This window comes from Oncorhynchus mykiss, chromosome 17, assembly GCF_057628025.1.
Source record: "Oncorhynchus mykiss isolate SJ-2025 chromosome 17, ASM5762802v1, whole genome shotgun sequence".
In the NCBI taxonomy this organism is placed as follows: Eukaryota; Metazoa; Chordata; class Actinopteri; order Salmoniformes; family Salmonidae; genus Oncorhynchus; species Oncorhynchus mykiss.
This window is the reverse complement of record NC_143038.1, coordinates 41729377-41750991: the sequence shown is the minus strand read 5'-3', so window position 1 is coordinate 41750991 and position 21615 is coordinate 41729377. Positions and strand designations below refer to the sequence as shown.

At 42.1% G+C, this 21615-nt stretch overlaps 1 protein-coding gene across 50 annotated transcripts in view; it reads right to left on the bottom strand.

The window, feature by feature from the left end:
- The window catches only part of znf740a (zinc finger protein 740a), a 32195-nt gene extending 18606 nt beyond the window's left edge, over positions 1–13589 (bottom strand). For 11 of the 50 annotated variants that reach the window (XM_036950271.2, XM_036950274.2, XM_036950286.2 and 8 more), the window contains exons 1-11: positions 13291–13589; positions 11544–11712; positions 11053–11238; positions 10404–10550; positions 9699–9825; positions 9364–9447; positions 8513–8596; positions 3821–3904; positions 1626–1709; positions 1220–1303; positions 468–551 (exon numbers count right to left, since the gene is read on the bottom strand). In XM_036950271.2, coding sequence (XP_036806166.2) covers positions 468–551; positions 1220–1303; positions 1626–1709; positions 3821–3904; positions 8513–8596; positions 9364–9447; positions 9699–9825; positions 10404–10550; positions 11053–11238; positions 11544–11588 — 1009 coding nt within the window. In that variant the 5' untranslated portion in view covers positions 11589–11712; positions 13291–13589. Of the gene's footprint in view, positions 1–467; positions 552–1219; positions 1304–1625; positions 1710–3820; positions 3905–8512; positions 8597–9363; positions 9448–9698; positions 9826–10403; positions 10551–11052; positions 11239–11543; positions 11713–12918; positions 13249–13290 lie in introns of those variants that run through there. The other 39 variants (XM_036950273.2, XM_090205621.1, XM_090205607.1 and 36 more) reach the window with 14 other exon arrangements.
- Positions 13590–21615: the final 8026 nt, after the last annotated feature.

Below are 21615 nucleotides of genomic sequence, written 5' to 3'. Positions count from 1 at the left end.
TGGCTTCCATAGGACATTTTTGGAAATACAGTCAGCCTGAAGTTGTGGCTCTTAGCCAGACCTCAAGCTCAATTCCAACATGCGGGTTCAAAGGTTTTAATCGGACCTGGGACATTGATTTACAAATATTGTGCAATGATTTGGGGGTTTGATTCAAATCTATCATAGTCCTCAAAACTGGTTAGCTTGGAAATCTTTTGCCTAAATAAAACAATATTCAAGACCTTTCTCTAAGATCTGACAGGAATCAAGGCTAAGTATTGGTAGTGCTGTGATGGGACAACAGTCTTTGATTTTGAAATAAAATGCCTTTAACAATACAAACTCGAGTTTGATGCAGTCATATGTATGAATTCAATTCCATTATACCCCAACATGACATAGACAACTCATTGCAGTGGGGCTCATGCATGACATTTGCAATGTCAGATTGAAGCGAGAGGGAGATTTAAAGTGAGGACACATACCCGTATGAGTGAGGCTGTGTCTCTCCAGTTGGTAACGCTGAATAAACCTCATGTCACACATGGAACAAGCATATGGCTTCACTCCTAAACACACACACAGAGCAGACAAATATTAGCCATCTTTGTCAGTTTTAAAATATGCATTCCCTGATTTAAAAAAAAAATTCTAGACATTAACATGCTGGATTTCCTGCTATACAACTTAAACAATTGTATAAACAAATCACTTCGAGGGGAACTAGAATGAAAAAACAAAATTGTGCAACTACCCTTAAGAGTACTTGCAATTACATTTCTCATATCATACAATGACTTTCTCTAAAGCTAAAAAAAAAAACAGCACTTAAATTGATCTCATCTGGTGATAAATCACTCCCCGTATTAAAAATATGAGTCAATTATGATAAATTTCGGTAGGAGATCACTGACTAGAAAAAACCCAGATGTATAAAACAACACACCACTAATATTTGATAACATGGATTGAGATCACTCTTTCCAGTGGACAGTAGTTTCCAACAAAGCCTTTTCATTCCATTCACTTTTGAGATTAAGAAGGGGTTACCAACACAAGGACATCCAACACTGAATATCCTGTATAATTGAGTGCTAAAAAAGTGGCCTAACCCTACAAATACGTTTTGTCAGAACATTTGACAATGCATGGGGCTGTTGGGGACTTAACATGTACATTCAACTGAATAATGTTGCGTCACTAGCTCCAGTGAGGCAGCAGTGAGCAGACGCCATACCCGTATGAGTGAGGCTGTGTCTCGATAGGTGGTAACGCTGGTAGAACCTCATGTCACACATGGAGCAAGCGTACGGCTTCACCCCTATACACACACAGATCACCAGTCATGTCAGTATATAAGGCTTGTTAGGAGCATCATGCATATATTAACTGGGTTTGTATTGTGCCAGACAAACATATGGACAAACATTTTTGAAAACTCAGTGGCCTATTTTAAAAGTAGTGGCAGCGGTGAAACGTGTCCATAACATTGCAAAACTAATTAAAGCTGTTCCTATAGAGCTTCTTGGAGTCCATCTGCAATATTTCATTGTTTGTACGAATCCAAACTCGATGGTCTTACGTAAAACTATTTCACTGGAGTACCTAAATATGTGAGATGGGTACGGTGAGCGGACCCATACCCGTATGTTTGAGGCTGTGTCTTGCCAGGTGGTAACGCTGGAAAAATCTTTGATCACACATGGAGCAAGCGTATGGCTTCACCCCTATACACACAGAGCACCAACTTTAGAGAAGTCTGCCTCTTGCCCTATGCTTAAGTAGTCCTTAACACTCATCGAAGAAAGCCTGATGCACCAGAACAAGGGCAGCAATTAAAATGATCTGAGACGTCACAATAGCCATGCAAAGCTTGCACTGAGACATTCCATTATTCAACAGTTGATTCAGGAAAGTATTCAGACCCCTTGACTTCATCCATATTTTGTCAAGTTAGCTTTATTCTAAAATGGATTAAATCGTTTTTTCACCTCATTAAACTACACACAATATCCCACAATATCATAGCAAAAACAGGTTTAGAACATTTTGCTAATTTATTACAAATAAAACACTGAAATATTACATTTACATAAGTAATCAGACCCTTTACTCTGTACTTTGTGGAAGTACCTTCGGCAGCGATTACAGCCTCGAGTCTTCTTGCGTATGTCGCTACAAGCTTGGCACACGTGTATTTGGGGAGTTTCTCCCATCCTTCTCTGCAGATGCTCTCAAACTCAGTCAGGTTGGAAGGGGGGAGAGTTGCTGCCCAGCTATTTTCAGGTCTCTCCATAGATGTTCGATCGGGTTCTGGGCTCTGGCTGGTACCCCCAATGGACATTCAGAGACTTGTCCTAAAGCCACTCCAGCATTGTCTTGGCTATGTGCTTAGGGTCATTGTCCTGTTGGAAGGTGAACCTTCACCCCATTCTGAGGTCCTCTGGAGCAGGTTGTCATCAAATACATGAGAAACTTGGTTAGAGACCACTGACTAGAAAAAAACAGATGTATAAAACACATTAACACACCACTCTAATATTTTATAATTATTGTACTTTGCTCCATTCATCTTTCCCTTGATCCTGACTAGTCTCCCAGTCCCTGCCACTGAAAAACATCCCCAGAGCAGAATGCTGCCACCATGCTTCACAGTAGGGATGGTGCCAGATTACCTCCAGACGTGACTCTTGGTATTCAGGCCAAAAAGTTATTGGTTTCATCAGACCAGAGAATCTTGTTTCTTGGGATCTGAGTCCTTTATGTGCCTTTTGGCAAACTCCAAGCAGGCTGTCACGTGCCTTTTCCTGAGGAGTGGCTTCCGTCTTGTCACTCTACCATAGAGACCTGATTGGTGGAGTGCAGCAGAGATGGGAGAACCTTCCAGAAGACAACCATCTCCACAGAGGAACTCTGGAGCTCTGTCAGAGTGACCATCGGGTTCTTGGTCACCTCCCTGACCAAGGCCCTTCTCGGCCGATTCCGCAGTTTGGCCAGGCAGCCAGCATTAGGAAGAGTCTTGGTGGTTCCAAACTTCTTCCATTTAAGAATAATGGCGGCCACTGTGTTCCTGGGGAGCTTCAATGCTCCAGAAATGTTTTGGTACCCATACCCAGATCTGTACCTCGACACAATCCTGTCTCGGAGGTCAACAGACAATTCCTTTGACATCATGGCCTGTTTTTTCCTCTGACATGCACTGTCAACTGTGGGACCTTATATAGACAGGTGTGCGCCTTTCCAAATCATGTCCAATTGAACTTACCACAGGTGGACTCCAATCAAGTTGTAGAAACATCAAGGATGATCAATGGAAACAAGATACACTGGAGCTCAAATTCAAGTGTCATAGCAAAGGGTATGAATACCTATGTAAATAAGGTATGCCTGTTCTTTCATTTTAATACATTTGCAAAAATGTATAAAAACCTGTTTTCAATTTGTAATTATGGGGTAGTGTGTGTAGATTGACGAGGGAAAAAATATTTGATCAATTTTAGAATAAGGCTGTAGCATAACAAAATGTGGAAAAGTGAAGGGGTCTGAATACTTTCTGAATGCACTCAAAATATTTCAAAAGGGCTATAATAACCCTTTAGTACTATCCTACTAAAGGGTTGGTTTGGCAATTTACCAAGGCAATGAAATTGCCAAGATAGTGAATCCAGAGATATTAACTGAAAGCCACAAATTGTTAAGCGGTTCTAAAACCCTAGTTTGTTGTGGCTTTACGCCACCCTACGCAAGTACAACATAAGGAACCTGTGTATTGGTGCTTAAGTGCAGCATCAGTGTTTATAGCCCATTGTTAAGAGGGGTACGGTGTGCGGACCAGTACCCGTATGAGTGAGGCTGTGTCTCGCCAGGTGGTAACGCTGGAAGAATCTCATGTCACACATGTTGCAAGCAAACGGCTTCACCCCTATGCACACAGAGTATCAATATATTAGCTAGTGTTCCTATTGCATAAAGTGGAACACAAAACACCCAACTCCCAAACTATAACCATATACATTTCACACAAATGTAAGGACTGATTAGTTGTAGTACTAGAGGTAAAATGTTTGTTGCCATGTCTTAACCCCTGGGGACAAACACTTCAGTGTGCATTTAAGGTTAAAACAAGAAAATGTTTTATGCCCAATCAAATTCAATTTGGGTTCAATGGCAACAATTTGGAATTAACTACAGAAATGTTAGCTGGCAAAGTGTAAGAGAGGAAACCCTTCACTGACATCAAAATAAGTTTTTACCTAAAACAAAATTGTCATCAGTAATAATCTGTACCAACTTCAAGCCATTATCAGTTACAATAACTAGCCATGAACTACGACCAGTAAGTAATGTGCAAGGCTTGGACATCAAGAGCATTCCCTCTGTTGGCAAGAGACTGACTTTTGCCCCATGAGTCTGGTAGTTTTAAACCATTTAAAAACATATACAGTGCCTTCAGAAAGTGTTCACAGCCCTGGACTTTTTCCACATTTTGTTGTGTTACAGCTTGAATTTAAGATTGATTAAATAGAGATTGCATTTTACTGGCCTTTTTATATATAAATTAAAATCTGAAATGTCTTGAATCAGTAAGTATTCAACCCCTTTTACGGCAAGCCTAAAGTTCAGGAGTAAAAATGTGCTTAATTAAGAAGTCACATAAGTTGCATGGACTCACTGTGTGCAATAATATTGTTAAACATAATTATTTTAATAAACTGCCTCATCTTTGTAGATAATTGTAAGGTCCCTCAGTCAAGGAGTGAATTTCAAACACAGATTCAACCACAAAGACCAGGGAGGTTTTCCAATGCCTCGCAAAGGGCACCTATCGGCAGATGGGTAAAAAAGAAAAATACATTTTAAAAATTTGAACACATTACATTTCCTGAGTGGCGCAGCAGTCTAAGGCACAGGCATCTCAGTGCTTGAGGCGTCACTAGACACCCCGGTTCGAATCCAGGCTGTATCACAACCGGCTGTGATTGAGAGTCCCATAGGGTGGCGCACAATTGGCCCAGCATCATCCGGACCCATTGTAAATAAGAATTTGTTCTTAAATGACTTGCCTAGTTAAATTAAAACAGTTACACTTTGGATGGTGTAGCAATACACCCAGTCACTATACAAGATAGACGTCCTTCCTAACTCAATTGCTGGAGAGGAAAGAAACCACTCAGGGATTTCACCATGCTGCCAATGGTGACTTTAAAACAGCTTGGAGAAAACTGGGGATGGATCAACATTGTAGCTACTCCACAATGCTAACCTAAATGACAGAGTGAAAAGGAAGCATGTACAGAAAAAAATATTCCAAAACATGCATCCTGTTTGCAATAAGGCACCAAAGTAAAACTGCAAAAAATGTGGCAAAGAAATGTACTTTAAGTCCTGAATAAAAAGTGTTTTGTTAAGGCAAATCCAACAACACATCACTAATTACCACACCCCATATTTTCAAGCATTGCTGCATCATGTTATGGGTATGGTTGTCATCGGCAAGGACTAGGGATTAGGGAGGGTCTGGCCAGTAGGGATATCCTTGTCTCATCGCGCACCAGCAACTCCTGTGGCGGGCCGGGCGCAATGTGCGCTAACCAAGGTTGCCAGGTGCTCCCTCCGACACATTGGTGCGGCTGGCTTGCGGGTTGGATGCGCGCTGTGTTAAGAAGCAGTACGGCTTGGTTGGGTTGTGTATTGGAGGACGCATGACTTTCGACCTTCGTCTCTCCCGAGCCCGTACAGGAGTTGTAGCGATGAGACAAGATAGTAGCTACTAACAATTCGATACCACGAAAAGGGGGAGGAAAAGCAGGTAAAAAAATTAAATAAATAAAACAGTACTGTAGGAATGGCATTTGTGCTGTAGGCTACAGGCCCAAAACATTATCGCCGCATATTAGCTTTGCTTGAATTGCCCTAAATGCATTCTTGTTCTTCTCAGACCACTTTTTAATTATATTTCAACATTTGAGGTAGGCAATATGATCACACCGGTAATAGACCAGTTAATGTATTACTTGTGAGGCACAGCTAAGTGTGATTACTACAGGTGTGATTACAACCTCTGATGGGTTTAGAGCAGGGCTGCGCAACCCTGCTCCTGGAGAGCTACCCTCTTGTAGGTTCACACTCCAACCCCGGGTATAACCAACCTGATACAGCGCATCAACTAGCTAATTATTGGAATCAGGTGCGCTAGATGAGGGAGAGTGAAAACCTACAGGACGGTAGCTCTCCAGGAGCAGGGTTGGACAGCCCTGGTTTAGAGCTGGAGGTAGTCACCCCATACAAGTACTTGGACAGTGTACCGTCTAACCATACTCCCTTCTCTCAGCACATATCAAAGCTGCAGGCTAAAGTTAAATCTAGACTTGGTTTCCTCTATCGTAATCGCTCCTCTTTCACGCCAGCTGCCAAACTAACCCTGATTCAGATGACCATCCTACCCATGCAAGATTATGGATACGTAATTTATAGATCGGCAGGTACGGGTGTTCTCGATCGGCTAGATGTTCTTTACCATTCAGCCATCAGATTTGCCACCAATGCTCCTTCTAAGACACGCCACTTCACTCCTCTGTAAACTGGTCATCTCTGTATACCCGTCACAAGACCCACTGGTTGATGCTTATTTATAAAACCCTCTTAGGCCTCACTCCCCCATATCTGAGATATCTACTGCAGCCCTCATCCTCCACATACAACACCCATTCTGCCAGTCACATTCTGTTAAAGGTCCCTAAAGCGCACACATCCCTGGGTCGCTCCTGTTTTCAGTTCGCTGCAGCTAGCGACTGGAACGTGTTGCAACAAACACTCAAACTGGACAGTTTTATTTCAATCTCTTCTATCAAAGACTCAACCATGGACACTGACAGTTGTGGCTGCTTCAAGTGATGTATTGTTGTCTCTACCTTCTTGCCCTTTGTGCTGTTGTTTGTGCCCAATAATGTTTGTACCATGTTCTGTTGCTACCATGCTGTGTTGCTACCATGCTGTGTTGTCATGTGTTGCTGCCATGCTATGTTATTGTCTTAGGTCTCTCTTTATGTAGTGTTGTGGTCTCTCTTGTTGTGATGTGTGTTCTGTCCTATATTTAATGCCAGCCCCCATTCCCGCAGGCGGCCATTTGCCTTTTGGTAGGCCGTTATTGTAAATACGAATTTGTTCTTAACTGACTTGCCTAGTTAAATAAAGGTTAAATTTAAAAAGTTAAATAACATTTAAATAATTTGCTTTATATTTTTATTTCGCTGGGCTGATGGAGCCAGACTCAGCAGAGGGAGAGGGCAGCAGACTAACGGTCCGGCTTTCAACATCCCTCCACTCTCTCTTTCCTCCCCTGACACTGACCAAAAAACGTTCTTCCAGCTGATGGCGAAACTCGAGCCGCACCGTTTCTACCTCATGCAAAAATGTATGCCGTTACTCCTATGACCAGACAAATGAAATATTCCTCGATATTACAAAAAGGTGCAAGCCGCTAATAAACGCAAGCCTATCGATACACTTTCCTTCTCATTCATTCATTGCAACTGCAGCGCTAGTTGTAGAGCGAGTGGAAGTAGGGAGAACAGCTGATAAGAAAAAAAGTGTAGAATAGAAAGTGTTGACAGTGCTAAGTAAAAACGTAAACATGAACTCACTGATAAACAGCAGCGCTTTAATATAGACATTGACAGTCTCTCTCTAGTCATGGTTTTAAAAGTTTAGAATGGGACATGTCTCCTACTCGGCGTGCAAGGCCGCTGAAATCGGGTGCATCTACTGCCAACAGTGCGAGATGAAGTCAAATAATTGGAAGGCAAGGCTTATCGTACAGAAATGTTTGGCGATCGAACAGTTGGTTTGGCGATCGAACAGTTCCTAGAGGGTGAATGTTCCGGAATGGCCTAGTTACAGCTCTATATAAAATTGTCTTGCAAATCTATGGCAAGACTTAAATGGATGCCTAGCAATGACCAACACCCAATTTGACAAAGATTTAAATGAAGAAATGTGCAAATATTGTACAATCCAGGTGTACAAAGCTCGTAGAGACTTACCCAGAAAGGCTCACAGCTGTAATCACTGCAAAAGGGGATTCTAACATGTATTGACTCAGGGGTGTGAATACTTATGTAAATAAGATATTTCTGTATTTCACATTCAATACATTTGCAAACATTTCTAAAAACATGTTAGAACTGTCGTTATGGGGTATTTTGTGTAGATTGGTGAGAGGGAAAAAAAATGTAATCCATTTTGAATTAGAGGCCGCAACAATGTGGAATAAGTCAACGGGTATGAATACTTTCTGAAGGCACAGTAACTGTATATTAAGTTTGCATTTCTATCTATATGAAGGCCACATGGTTTCTGTCCGAGCATAAAGATCTTTGTCACATCCTGATCTCCTGAAGCCGGCCAACTGCCGTGCTGTCTTTTTGATTTTACACTCAATACATTTCTACTGAGAGGCTGCTCTATGACAAACAGGAGTAAAATGGGTCGCTTGTTTTATGTGAGAAGGGTACGGAAAGAGGACTCATACCCGTATGAGTGAGGCTGTGTCTCTCCAGGTGGTAACGCTGGAAAAACCTCATGTCACACATGGAACAAGCGTACGGCTTCACCCCTATACACACAGAGCATACAAATATTAGCTATTCAATCTGCACAGAATTGAAAAAAAAAAAAAAAAAAAAGGATTTATTCCAAATTGCAAACTGTCCACTCAAATGAACTTGAGTAGGATTATTGGTTATATTTACAAGGATAAACGTATGGCCAAATGATGAACACACCCATAAAACTTGACTATGATCCGAATGCATCTTGCTTTTGGTCAAATGAGAATTTCATAAATATCAGATAACAAAAAAATCTAAATCAAATATTTTTCACTGTAAATTAAAAATGCAAAACGTGTAAAGCAGTGTTTAATTTTCCAATATAGAAGCTATAGACCACTCTTCAAATGGTCTACTTACCAATATTACAAAATGTCTCAGAAAATCAGTCGCTTGATGTCCATGCAGTAAATTCTATTCAAAATCTCATACTGCATACAAAAAGCTACTGCTAAACTAGCAACACCTTCACCTACTAAAAGCAACATTGTCCTAAAATTGTGACCTTTGTGCAGCCTCCTATGGCCAATCTATAAACATTTGTACCAAATAGATGTTTCATTTGTACTCTCATTGGTGTTGGGGGACCCATTTGTACATTTGTGATAACCCTCTCCTTCACATAGTTGAGGTGAAAGGAATGTTGAGCTTTGTTGGAAATTACTGTCCAAATGACAAAAGAACACTGAAAACCCTGTACACTTGGGTTCCGGTGCAGCACTACAGGTGTAGCCTGTTTAGTGAGAGATGGGTACGGTAAGAGGACGCATACCCGTGTGAATGAGGCTGTGTCTCTCCAGGTGGTAACGCTGAATAAACCTCATGTCACATATGCCACAAGCATACGGCTTCTCCCCTAAACCGAAGAGTACCAGTTTTAGTGAAAGGTCCCCACAGAGAACACCAAAAACTGTGAATGAAAATCTGACACTAGACAATATCTTTTTGGAGGCCATCTCAAGATTAAAATCACTGGTCACTTAATTCAAACGGGTGTTTCTGCTGGCCTTATGTATTTTCGTACTGTATTAGCTAAGCATGTTAAACATCTCCCTAACTGGTAATGGAGAACCTCCAGTAGTAGGCCATTGTGGTTGGGACACATACCTGTATGAATGAGGATGTGTCTCTTCAGGTGATATCCACTCCTAAAGGCTCCGTAACAGTGATCACAGATGAAGTTTTTCTGCACTTTGGATATTGGACAGTTACCATTCTCATCCACAACAACCACCTAGGCAGGATATGACAGAATAGTGGCTCAGCATAAAATTGTAGGCCTAAATACACCATACAGAATAAATAAAACTTGCAAATGTACACATCTACTAAATCATCACAAGCATGTTGTATAGAAGGAAACATATGATACAATCATTTTAGTATGAGAAAAGCCAGTGCTGACATAAAGGCTGAATTAAAATAAGGTAGTACAGGATTAAAACAATGTTTTGACCATTTTGGCCATTTAAAGCAAAACCTAGAGAAGGGTTAAACCCCCTCCCACATGTTACTGCTCCCCCCTCAAACACAATAACAGTTATTGTGTTCCCCTCCCCCCTCTTTCCTCTCCAGAGAACCCCACCCCCTCCACATCTCATCTGCACTCCTCCCCCCACACAAAATGTGCAAACTCAAAGGCACCAACTCAGCGAGAGACAAAAAAAAAGTCAGTCACACACACACACACACACACACACAGAAGCACAAAGCGAGCCAAACACCCACAAACACACCTTCAGACCGTTTTTATAACACAATCTCTCCTAAACACACGGAGGCTGTTTTGCTTTAAAATTCAGAGACACTGACCTTCCCTCCCCTCCCGTCTTGCTCTCTCACTTTACAGGGCGTTCCTGACTTCCTGTTCTTCTTTTTCAGCTGCATGTCCTCGTTGGCCCTCATCTCTTTCTCGTCCAGCAGGCGGGGGGCGTGGAAGTCAGCCTCCTTCCGGATAAGCTGGGGAGCACATACAAGAGGGAGAGAGGAGCCTGTGAATCAGCCTTCCTGGTGGAGATTGTATGAAACTTAAAATGAGAAATGACCTTACAGATAAGGCCTACATTTCAAGACAGAAACAAAACAAGAATGGAATGCAAAGAATGTTTTCTAAATGTGTGAAATTTAAACATGAACCACAGGATATTTTAGAATCGTTTAGATGATTATGCTGGGAAAACAAATAATAATGAACAGTAAAAAATAAAAATAAACATTGGCAAAAGAGAGAAATACAGAATGTAACCTATGACTACTTTTAAATGGTGTATATATTCTGGCAGCCTCTTTAAATCATTAATGAAGACTTATTTAGGCATATTAGCAGGCCACAGTAAGTTACTTCTGAGACTTAGCCAATGGGAAATATATCAATTTCTAATTTGTTGTTCTTTCAGTAGGTGACAATGATAAACAACAAAGTTCCCTCCTCCCCCTCTGCATTTCCCTAGCTCCTCCTAACCAGGGGTGGGCAGCTCATTCCAGATGGCAGGATCATGTGGCTCTGAGGACCGCGGTCTAAACCATCCCTCTGGGGTGGTGGACCATGGCCGAGCGGAGCCATCATCTTCTTGGGCGGACCGGCCATGGAGCTGGCCTGCATCAGGGCCATACTGGAGAGAACAGCCTCACAGCCAAGCAACCCCGCCTAGGAACAGAACCGAGCCCGAGTCAGGGAAATCCAGTACCAATCATACATTTAGAAAATATATAAAACAGAACCAGTCTGGGTGTAGAGGAGCTAAACAAATGAGAAGACAAACACTCAAACTGTCAGAGGCCAAGTTACAGTTACACCAGAAACAGTATGAAACCCAATGATAAAAATTAAAATCAAGCACTTTACATTTTATGACGACCACATCCTGAGTGACAAAAGATACTGTATAATGTTGCCTAATAGTAGGCATGTTGTTTGTAGCCATTTTATAATTTTTTTGTTGGAAAACAAACCCATTTCATATGGTCGCGGACTGAGCTGCTGGGCAGGTGTGACATTGCAGTGGGAACGGTGTATGTGAGGGCGGGGATGGGGGCGGGGACAAGGTCATCCAGGAATCCGTCAATCAGGATGGTCAGTCTGACGGGGGGCCACACCCACCACACTCATCTAGCACTAAAACTGAGGAAGAGGAGGATGTGGACAATACATAAAAATACATTCAATAATAATGAAATTATTTTTAAAAACAATAAAACCAGCAATGAGTCACAGATTGTAACTGCACCAACCACACAAAACCCAATTATAACTCAAAAACTAGCATCTCCATAATAACTGTAGACGGTCATTTGGTTTACTCCTTGTTTGTCACTGTCATCAGGTCACTTTGCTAGCTATGAAATATGATCCTGAAAGAGCTGCTCCTACAAGCCCTGAACATGGGTCACATTAATACAACACATCTAGCTAATATCCAAAATGGGATGGTCAAGCCATTCAGTCAGGGACCCAATTCCAATTGTGTACATAATCATATAGCTAATGTTAGCTAGCAAACAAGTGTAAGAACTATATACAGTATAGCTAGCTACCATGAATTTGGGACAAAACGCTGATACTGTAGATAGGTTAACCTAACTGACTACCATTATAAGAATAGCCATACAGCTGAAAAACATTTTACAAATTAAACCAATGGCACCAACATTGGCAAGTTAATGGCTATAGCCAAAGCCATGCATTTAGATATTCCAAATTTAAAAAGTTGACCTAACTCTAGCTAGCTAAATATATGTAATGTAATAACAAGTCAAATAATATGGCTCTGGCTAAATAATGATCCAGGGAAAGTCTAAAGCTATCTTTTAGCAACCCCATAGCTAGCTAACATTATTACATGCAGCCAGCAGCAACATTTTGATACACTAATGTCTAGTTATCGTTGCAAATATGAGCAGTTTTCCCTGGATGCAGCTAGCTACTGACTAACTTCGTAATTGGCGAAGTTAACGAAATAACTAGCTAGTGTGGGAAGGTAATGGACAATCAAGTAGTAATATACAGTGAAACACATTTAATAAAACGTAGCTGGTTAGTTAACGTTTGCTAGTTAGCCTGCAATGGTAGAAATAACCGTTAGCTACTTGAAGTTACATTTAAATGGCTTAACCCAACAATTAAAAGGATTATCTCGTAATCTTATAATCATTTAAAGATTATTGCACTAATCGCTCAGGTTAAGAGTCTGCTAGTTACAAAATTGTTAATGTAATCATAGCCTCTCGATGATTTGTATCGGAGTTAACTAGCCGCTAGCCAAAACAGAAACAGAGAGCTAGCTAATAACGACGTAGCTAACGTTAGCTAGTAGTGGCTTCCACGTACATCATCACATCTTACTAACTTCAGTTGCCACCCATCAACACATCGAAATATAATTTTATCGTTAGGCAATTTCGATATGATTAGATCTGGATAAATACAGCCAGCTATATAAAATCAAGTTTGAGGATTGCGATCAGATTAGCCACAAAACGACTAAGCAGCTAGTACAGCAAGATTTCCCGATAAAGACATTCATTCGTGATGGTCGATGCGTACTCCCCCTCCCCTGTTGTCAAGCTAACAAGTCGTGTCAGTCACTGCTTTTTTGCTTAGAGACGGAGGTCGAATCTGTCAAATATCGCCTGATACACGACTAAACATACAATAAGTGAAACCATTTGTGATATTCAAACGTCGTTTTTTGGTGTTTACCTTTAAATTTTCCTCGTTTGTCGTGTTTCGACGCCCGTGGCCTGAGTTCCAATTTCTTTCAATTTACAAACACAGGAAACGCCACCGGATGTGCTCCCCGAGGAGAACCTTGCCATGTGATTGGAGAAAATGGGTATATACGTCTGCCATGTTGGAAGGTGAAAACGTTACTCCATTTTAGTTCGGATCAATTAGTAGCCTGAACCACGTATAATTTCAGTGTAGAAAGACGTATCTTTGCCCCGACAGTGCCTGTATTCATACACGTAGATTTTCAGCCTTCCCCCTCAAAAAAAAAACACCAGCAACTAGGATTTTGTCTGAATAATCTCTCAATCTGTTGGTCAAATGCACACAGTCTATTCGGGTGTCAGTTGAATTACACGCAGCAAAAACATGACCGCAAAATCTTAAATGTTAGTCCCATGTTTCATGAGCTGAAATATTTTCCATACATACAAAAAGCTTATTTTTCAAAAATGTTGTGCACAAATGGGTTTATATCCCTGTTAGTGAACGTTTCTCCTTTGCCAAGATAATCCATCCACCTGACAGGTGTGGCATACCAAGAGGCTGATTAAAGAGCATGATCATTACACAGGTGCACCTTGTGCTGAGGACAATAAAAAGCCACTTTAAAATGTGCAATTTTGCTGCACAACACAATGCCACAGATGTCTCAAGCATTGAGGGACTGTACAATTGGCATGCTGACCGCAGGAATGTCCACCAGAGTGGTTGCCAGAGAATTTAATATTAGTTTCTCCACCACCAGAGACCTCTAATGTCGCTTTAGAGAATTTGGCAGTACATCCAACAAGCCTCACAACCGCAGATCACGCGTAGCCAGACCAGGAGTTCCACACACGGCTTCTTCACCTGTGGGATCGTCTGGGGGGGGGAACTCATTCTGATTGGCTGGGCCTGGCTCCCCAGTGGGTGGGCCAATGCCCTCCCAAGTCCACCCATGGCTGCATCCCTGCCCAGTCCTGTGAAGAAGAAAAAAACATCAAGCAGTATGATGAAACTGGCTCTCCTGAAGACTGCCACAGGAATGGAAGACCAAGAGTTACCTCTGGTGCAGAGGATGAGTTCATTAGAGTTACCAGCCTCAGAAATTGGAGCCCAAGTAAATGCTTCACAGAGTTCAAGTAACAGACACATCTCAACATCAACTGTCCAGAGGAGACTGTGTGAATCAGGCCTTCATGGTCGAATTGCTGTAAAGAAACCACTACTAAAGGACACCAATAATAATAAGAGACTTGCTTGAGCCAAGAAACACGAGCAATGGACATTAGACTGGTGGAAATGTGTCCTCTGGTCTGGAGTCCAAATTGGTTACAACCGCTGAGTCTTTGTGAGATGCGGTGTGGGTGAATGGATGATCTCCGCTATTTCCCACCGTAAAGCATGGAGGAGGAGGTGTGATGGTGTGGCGGTGCTTTGTTGGTGACACTGTCTGTGATTTATTTAGAATTCATGGCACACTTAACTACCACAGCATTCTGCAGCAATACGCCAACCCATCTGGTTTGGGCTTAGTGGGACTATCATTTGTTTTCAACAGGACAATGACCCAACACACCTCCAGGCTGTTTAAGGTCTATTTTACCAAGAAGGAGAGTGATGGAGTGCTGCATCAGATGACCTGGCCTCCACAGTCACCCAACCTCAACCCAATTGAGATGGTTTTGGATTAGTCGGACCGCAGAGTGAAGGAAACACAGCCAACAAGTGCTCAGCATATGTGGGAACTCCTTCAAGACTGTTGGAAAAGCATTCCAGGTGAGTTGGTTGAGAGAATGCCAAGAATGTGCAAAGATGTCAAAGGCAAAGGGTGGCTATTTGATCAATCTCAAATATAAAATATATTTTGATTTGTTTAACACTTTTTTGGTTACCAAATGATTCCATTTGTGCCATTTCATAGTTTTGATGTCTTCACTATTATTCAAAAATTTAGAAAATAGTAAAAAATAAAGAAAAACCCTTGAATGAGTAGGTGTTCTAAAACATTTGACCGGTAGTGTGTGGGGCGGCAGATACCCTAGCGGTTAAGAACGTTGGACCAGTAACCAAAAAGTCGCTGGTTCGAATGTTGATATGTGCTTTAGCAAGGCACCCTAATCACCCCTGTAAGTCGCTCTGGATAAGAGTGTCTGCCAAATGACTAGAATACGATAAGGGTAGGCTATACCATGTCTCCGAATCAAGGATTGCCAGGTTTTGAATAATTCTCTATCAATAGGCATAGGCCTATGCAAACACTTTTACAAATAGTTATCCAATAACCTTTGTGTTTTTATCAGCGGGATATTTGTAAACAGCGTATTCTCCAGTGTTAAATTTAACACCGGTCCAGTGTCTATACTGGTCCCCACTTTTCAGTGTTAAATTAACACACTGCTAGTAAAGCCTTATCTGCATATTTCCCAGACTGCCTTGCCATCCTGGTGAATTGTAGAGTTTACAACCCATGGTTGTATTTGTTAGTGAAAGAGACATGCCTGCTGCAGTCATTAAGGTTTTTATTTGTGGGCTTTAAACAAGTGAAATCCTTAGTGACTATGTTATCATTAAAATGACATGATTCAACACAATATAACTATTTAATAAGGCATTAATTTGAGGGCCTAGTTTTACCCTATTACAGTGGCCTGAAATTCACGTTTTTCAGGCTTGTAAGTCACATTATGATAGCTTGCAAAGTGATGTGGAATTCCTATTGGAATCATATGTTGTTTGTCACATGCGCCGAATACAACAGGTGTAGTAGACCTTACAGTGAAATGCTTAACCAACAATGCAGCCAACAAGCCCTTAACCAACCATGCAGTTTTAAGATAAATAAGTGTTAAGTAAAAAATAAAGGTAACAAGTAATTAAAGAGCAGCAGTAAAATAACAATAGCAAGGCTATATACAGGGGGTACCGGTACAGAGTAAATGTGCGGGGGCACCAGTTAGTCGAGGTAATTGAGGTAATATGTACATGTAGGTAAAGTTAAAGTGACTATGCATACATAATGGAATGGTCTGCCTATCCATGTGAGTGACGCAGGCTCGGTCTCGACCTTTAAGTCTTTATTGAAGACTCATCTCTTCAGTAGGTTCAGTGTAGTCTGGCCCAGGGGTGTGAAGGTGAACTGAAAGGCACTGGAGCGACGAACCGCACTTGCTGTCTCTGCCTGGCCTGTTCCCCTCTCTCCACTGGGATTCTCTGCCTCTAACCCTATTACTGGGGCTGAGTCACTGGCTTACTGGTGCTCTTTCATGCCGTCACTTGAGTGGGTTGAGTCACTGAAGTGATTTTCCTGTCCTGGTTGGCACCTCCCTCGGGTTCGTGCCGTGGGGGAGGTTTTCGTGGGCTATATTTTTTTACCTTGGCGGGTCAGGTGAGAACAGATTCTTGTTTTCAGTGGCAGCCTAGGAACAGTGGGTTGGCTGCCTTGTTCAGGGGCGGAGGGACAGGTTTTTGCCATGTCAGCTCGGGGATTCGATCTTGCAACCTTTTGGTTGCAGGTCCAATGCTCTAACTACTATGCTACCTGCCGCTCGCTTTACCGCACCTTTTGTCTCTAACTCTGAATGATCGGCTATGAAAAGCCAACTGAAAAGCCAACTGACATTTACTCTTGAGGTGCTGACCTGTTGCACCATCTACAACCATTGTGATAATTATTATCTGACCCTACTGGTCATCTATGAACATTTGAACATCTTGGCCATGTTCTGTTATAATCTCCACCCAGCACAGCCAGAAGAGGACTGGCCACCCCCAGTTACTCTCTAGGTTTCTTCCTAGGTTCCTGCCTTTCTAGGGAGTTTTTCCTAGCCACTGTGCTTCTACATCTGCGTTGCTTGCTGTTTGGGGTTTTAGGCTGGGTTTCTGTACAGCACTTTGTGACATGGGCTGATGTAAACAGGGCTTTATAAATAAATGTGATTGATTGATTGATAATAAACAGAGAGTAGCAGCAGTATAAACAGAGAGTAGCCATTTGATTAGCTGTTCAGGAGTCTTATGGCTTTGGGGTAGAAGCTGTCAAGGAGTCTTTTGGACCTAGACTTGGCGCTCCGGTGCCACTTGCCGTGTGGTAGCAGAGAGAACAGTCTATGACTAGAGTGGCTGGAGTCTTTGATCTTTATACTATATCCTCATTACACTATTGTAAACAGATCAATTTTGCAAATGTCATGTTTGTGATTTGTTCTTTCTTTACTTCATTGTGTTTATTCATTTATTATACCTTTATTTAACAAGGTGAGTCAGTGAAAAACAAATGCATATTTTCAATGACAGCCTGGGTATCATTATATTGAGTAATGATAGAATTCACAGACCAGCCCACATGGATAGTCTCTCATTAAAGCTCCTACACCTCCTGTATTTTCAGCATGTTACATCAAATCAATACTCTCACATCCAATAAATATGTATGACCATAACTGTGTTTTACCACCAGATGGCACTAAATACCACATTTAAACTAAACTAAATCAAATCAAATCTAAATTTATTTGTCACATACACATGGTTAGCAGATGTTAATGCAAGTGTAGCGAAATGCTTGTGCTTCTAGTTCCGACAATGCAGTAATAACCAACAAGTAATCAAGCTAAGAATTCCAAAACTACTACCTTATAGACACAAGTGTAAGGGGATAAAGAATATGTACATAAAGGTATATGAATGAGTGATGGTACAGAGCGGCATAGGCAAGATACAGTAGATGGTATTGAGTGCAGTATATACATATGAGATGAGTATGTAAACAAAGTGGCAGAGTTAAAGTGGCTAGTGATACATGTATTACATAAAGATGCAGTAGATGATATAGAGTACAGTATATACATATACATATGAGATGAATAATGTAGGGTATGTAAACATTACATTAGGTAGCATTGTTTAAAGTGGCTAGTGATATATTTTACATAATTTCCCATCAATTCCCATTATTAAAGTGGCTGGAGTTGAGTCAGTGTGTTGGCAGCAGCCACTCAATGTTAGTGGTGGCTGTTTAACAGTCTGATGGCCTTGAGATAGAAGCTGTTTTTCAGTCTCTCGGTCCCAGCTTTGATGCACCTGTACTGACCTCGCCTTCTGGATGATAGCGGGGTGAACAGGCAGTGGCTTGGGTGGTTGTTGTCCTTGATGATCTTTATGGCCTTCCTGTGACATCGGGTGGTGTAGGTGTCCTGGAGGGCAGGTAGTTTGCCCCCGGTGATGCGTTGTGCAGACCTCACTACCCTCTGGAGAGCCTTACGGTTGTGGGCGGAGCAGTTGCCGTACCAGGCGGTGATACAGCCCGACAGGATGCTCTCGATTGTGCATCTGTAGAAGTTTGTGAGTGCTTTTGGTGACCAGCCGAATTTCTTCAGCCTCCTGAGGTTGAAGAGGCGCTGCTGCGCCTTCTTCACGATGCTGTCTGTGTGGGTGGACCAATTCAGTTTGTCTGTGATGTGTACGCCGAGGAACTTAAAACTTAGTACCCTCTCCACTACTGTTCCATCGATGTGGATAGGGGGGTGTTCCCTCTGCTGTTTCCTGAAGTCCACAATCATCTCCTTAGTTTTGTTGACGTTGAGTGTGAGGTTATTTTCCTGACACCACACTCCGAGGGCCCTCACCTCCTCCCTGTAGGCCGTCTCGTCGTTGTTGGTAATCAAGCCTACCACTGTTGTGTTGTCCGCAAACTTGATGATTGAGTTGGAGGCGTGTGTGGCCACGCAGTCGTGGTTGAACAGGGAGTACAGGAGAGGGCTCAGAACGCACCATTGTGGGGCCCCAGTGTTGAGGATCAGCGGGGTGGAAATGTTGTTGCCTACCCTCACCACCTGGGGGCGGCCCATCAGGAAGTCCAGTACCCAGTTGCACAGGGCGGGGTCGAGACCCAGGGTCTCGAGCTTGATGACGAGCTTGGAGGGCACTATGGTGTTAAATGCTGAGCTGTAGTCGATGAACAGCATTCTCACATAGGTATTCCTCTTGTCCAGATGGGTTAGGGCAGTGTGCAGTGTGGTTGAGATTGCATCGTCTGTTGACCTATTTGGGCGGTAAGCAAATTGGAGTGGGTCTAGGGTGTCAGGTAGGGTGGAGGTGATATGGTCCTTGACTAGTCTCTCAAAGCACGTCATGATGACGGAAGTGAGTGCTACGTAGTAGTAGTCGTTTAGCTCAGTTACCTTAGCTTTCTTGGGAACAGGAACAATGGTGGCCCTCTTGAAGCATGTGGGAACAACAGACTGGGATAGGGATTGATTGAATATGTCCGTAAACACACCAGCCTGCTGGTCTGCGCATGCTCTGAGGGCACGGCTGGGGATGCCGTCTGGGCCTGCAGCCTTGCGCGGGTTGACACGTTTAAATGTTTTCCTCACGTCGGCTGCAGTGAAGGAGAGTCTGCATGTTTCAGTTGCGGGCCATGTCAGTGGCACTGTATTGTCCTCAAAGCGGGCAAAAACGTTATTTAGTCTGCCTGGGAGCAAGACATCCTGGTCCGTGACGGGGCTGGTTTTCTTTTTGTAATCCGTGATTGACTGTAGACCCTGCCACATACCTCTTGTGTCTGAGCCGTTGAATTGAGATTCTACTTTGTCTCTATACTGACGCTTAGCTTGTTTGATTGCCTTGCGGAGGGAATAGTTACACTGTTTGTATTCGGTCATGTTTCCGGTCACCTTGTGCTGATTAAAAGCAGTGGTTCGGGCTTTCAGTTTCACGCAAATGCTGCCATCAATCCACGGTTTCTGGTTTGGGAATGTTTTAACCGTTGCTATGGAAACGACATCAGAATTTTACAAATAATTTTCTGAACAAGTAGCTCCCTTCCTATTTGAAGTCTTTTTAGAGAGTATTAAAAACAATGTTCTCCCTCCTACAATGAGTCAGGGGTTAATAACACTGATACCTAAACCCAAAAAATAAGTGCTGCTCATCGATAACTGGCGTCCAATTTGTCTTCTTAATAATGACCATAAGATATTAGCCTCACTACTTGCAAAAATAATTAAAGAAGTCCTGGATGCAATCATTGATGAAACACAGTCTGGCTTCATGAGGAACAGACATATTTCTAACAATGTCAGACTAGTATAAGACGTACTTGACTACTCAGACCTAATATCTGAGGATAGCTTCATATTATTGTTAGATTTTTATAAAGCATTTGACACAGTAGAGCATCAGCTTCCACTCCCTTGAGAGACTTGGCTTTGGGGATTTTTTCTGTAAGGCTATTAAGACTCTCTATGCAAATGGTAACAGCTCTATCAAATTGAAATATGGCACCTCACCTAGATTTGAGTTAAAGAGAGGAATTAGGCAAGGTTGTCCTATCTCTCCGTACCTGTTTTTATTAATCACCCAACTTCTTGCAAATTCTTTAAATAATAGTCCTGTACAAGGTATCTCCATAGCTGGTAAAGAAATTATTATAAGCCAGCTGGCTGACGATACTACACTTTTTCTGAAAGACGCTAACCAAATTCCCATATCGATCAATGTGATACAATCCTTTTCCAAAGCGTCTGGTCTATATCTTAACATTAATAAATGTGAACTCATGGCTGTCAAAGATTGTGTGACACCTTCATATTATGGTATTCCAGTAAAAGAAGAACTTACATATTTAGGCATAACCATTACAAAGGATCAGAAGTCTAGAGAGGAATCAGATTGGTCGGACCAGCGTTGAACAGACCTCAGCACGGGAGCTTCTTGTTTTAGTTTCTGTCTGTAGGCAGGGATCAACAAAATGGAGTCGTGGTCAGCTTTTCCGAAAGGAGAGCGGGGCAGAGCCTTATATGCGTCGCGGAAGTTAGAATAGCAATGATCCAAGGTTTTTCCAGCCCTAACTATATTATACATGGTTATTGAGCTCACCAACTTGTAGTCCTTAAACCCAGAAATGAGTTACCTCTTGTTCGTTCAGCCTATGGCGAAAATGAATGGGGAAAGAATAGGGACTTGAGAATGAATATAAGGTCTGAGGTTAACACAAGCATAGGAGATCTTATACGTTTTGTTCTATGATATAATATCAGTCAGTTAACATGACCGTTATGAAGTCTTTATGTGCTTTCACATGCTTTTTAAAATTGCATTTATGCTTCAAAATTCACAAAAAGCAATGTTAGCTGAGGAAGATTGAAATGTGGGTGTAAGTGCCTAGCTCAAGGGCAGGCAACAGCATTTAGGATTTGACACACAGACCCAGCTGATCTTTCTTTTCAGACCTTGGATTCGAACTGGAAACTCTCCAGTTGCTGACTCACCTCTTTAACCACCAAGCTACCTGCCGCCTTCTTTCTTCAGCTC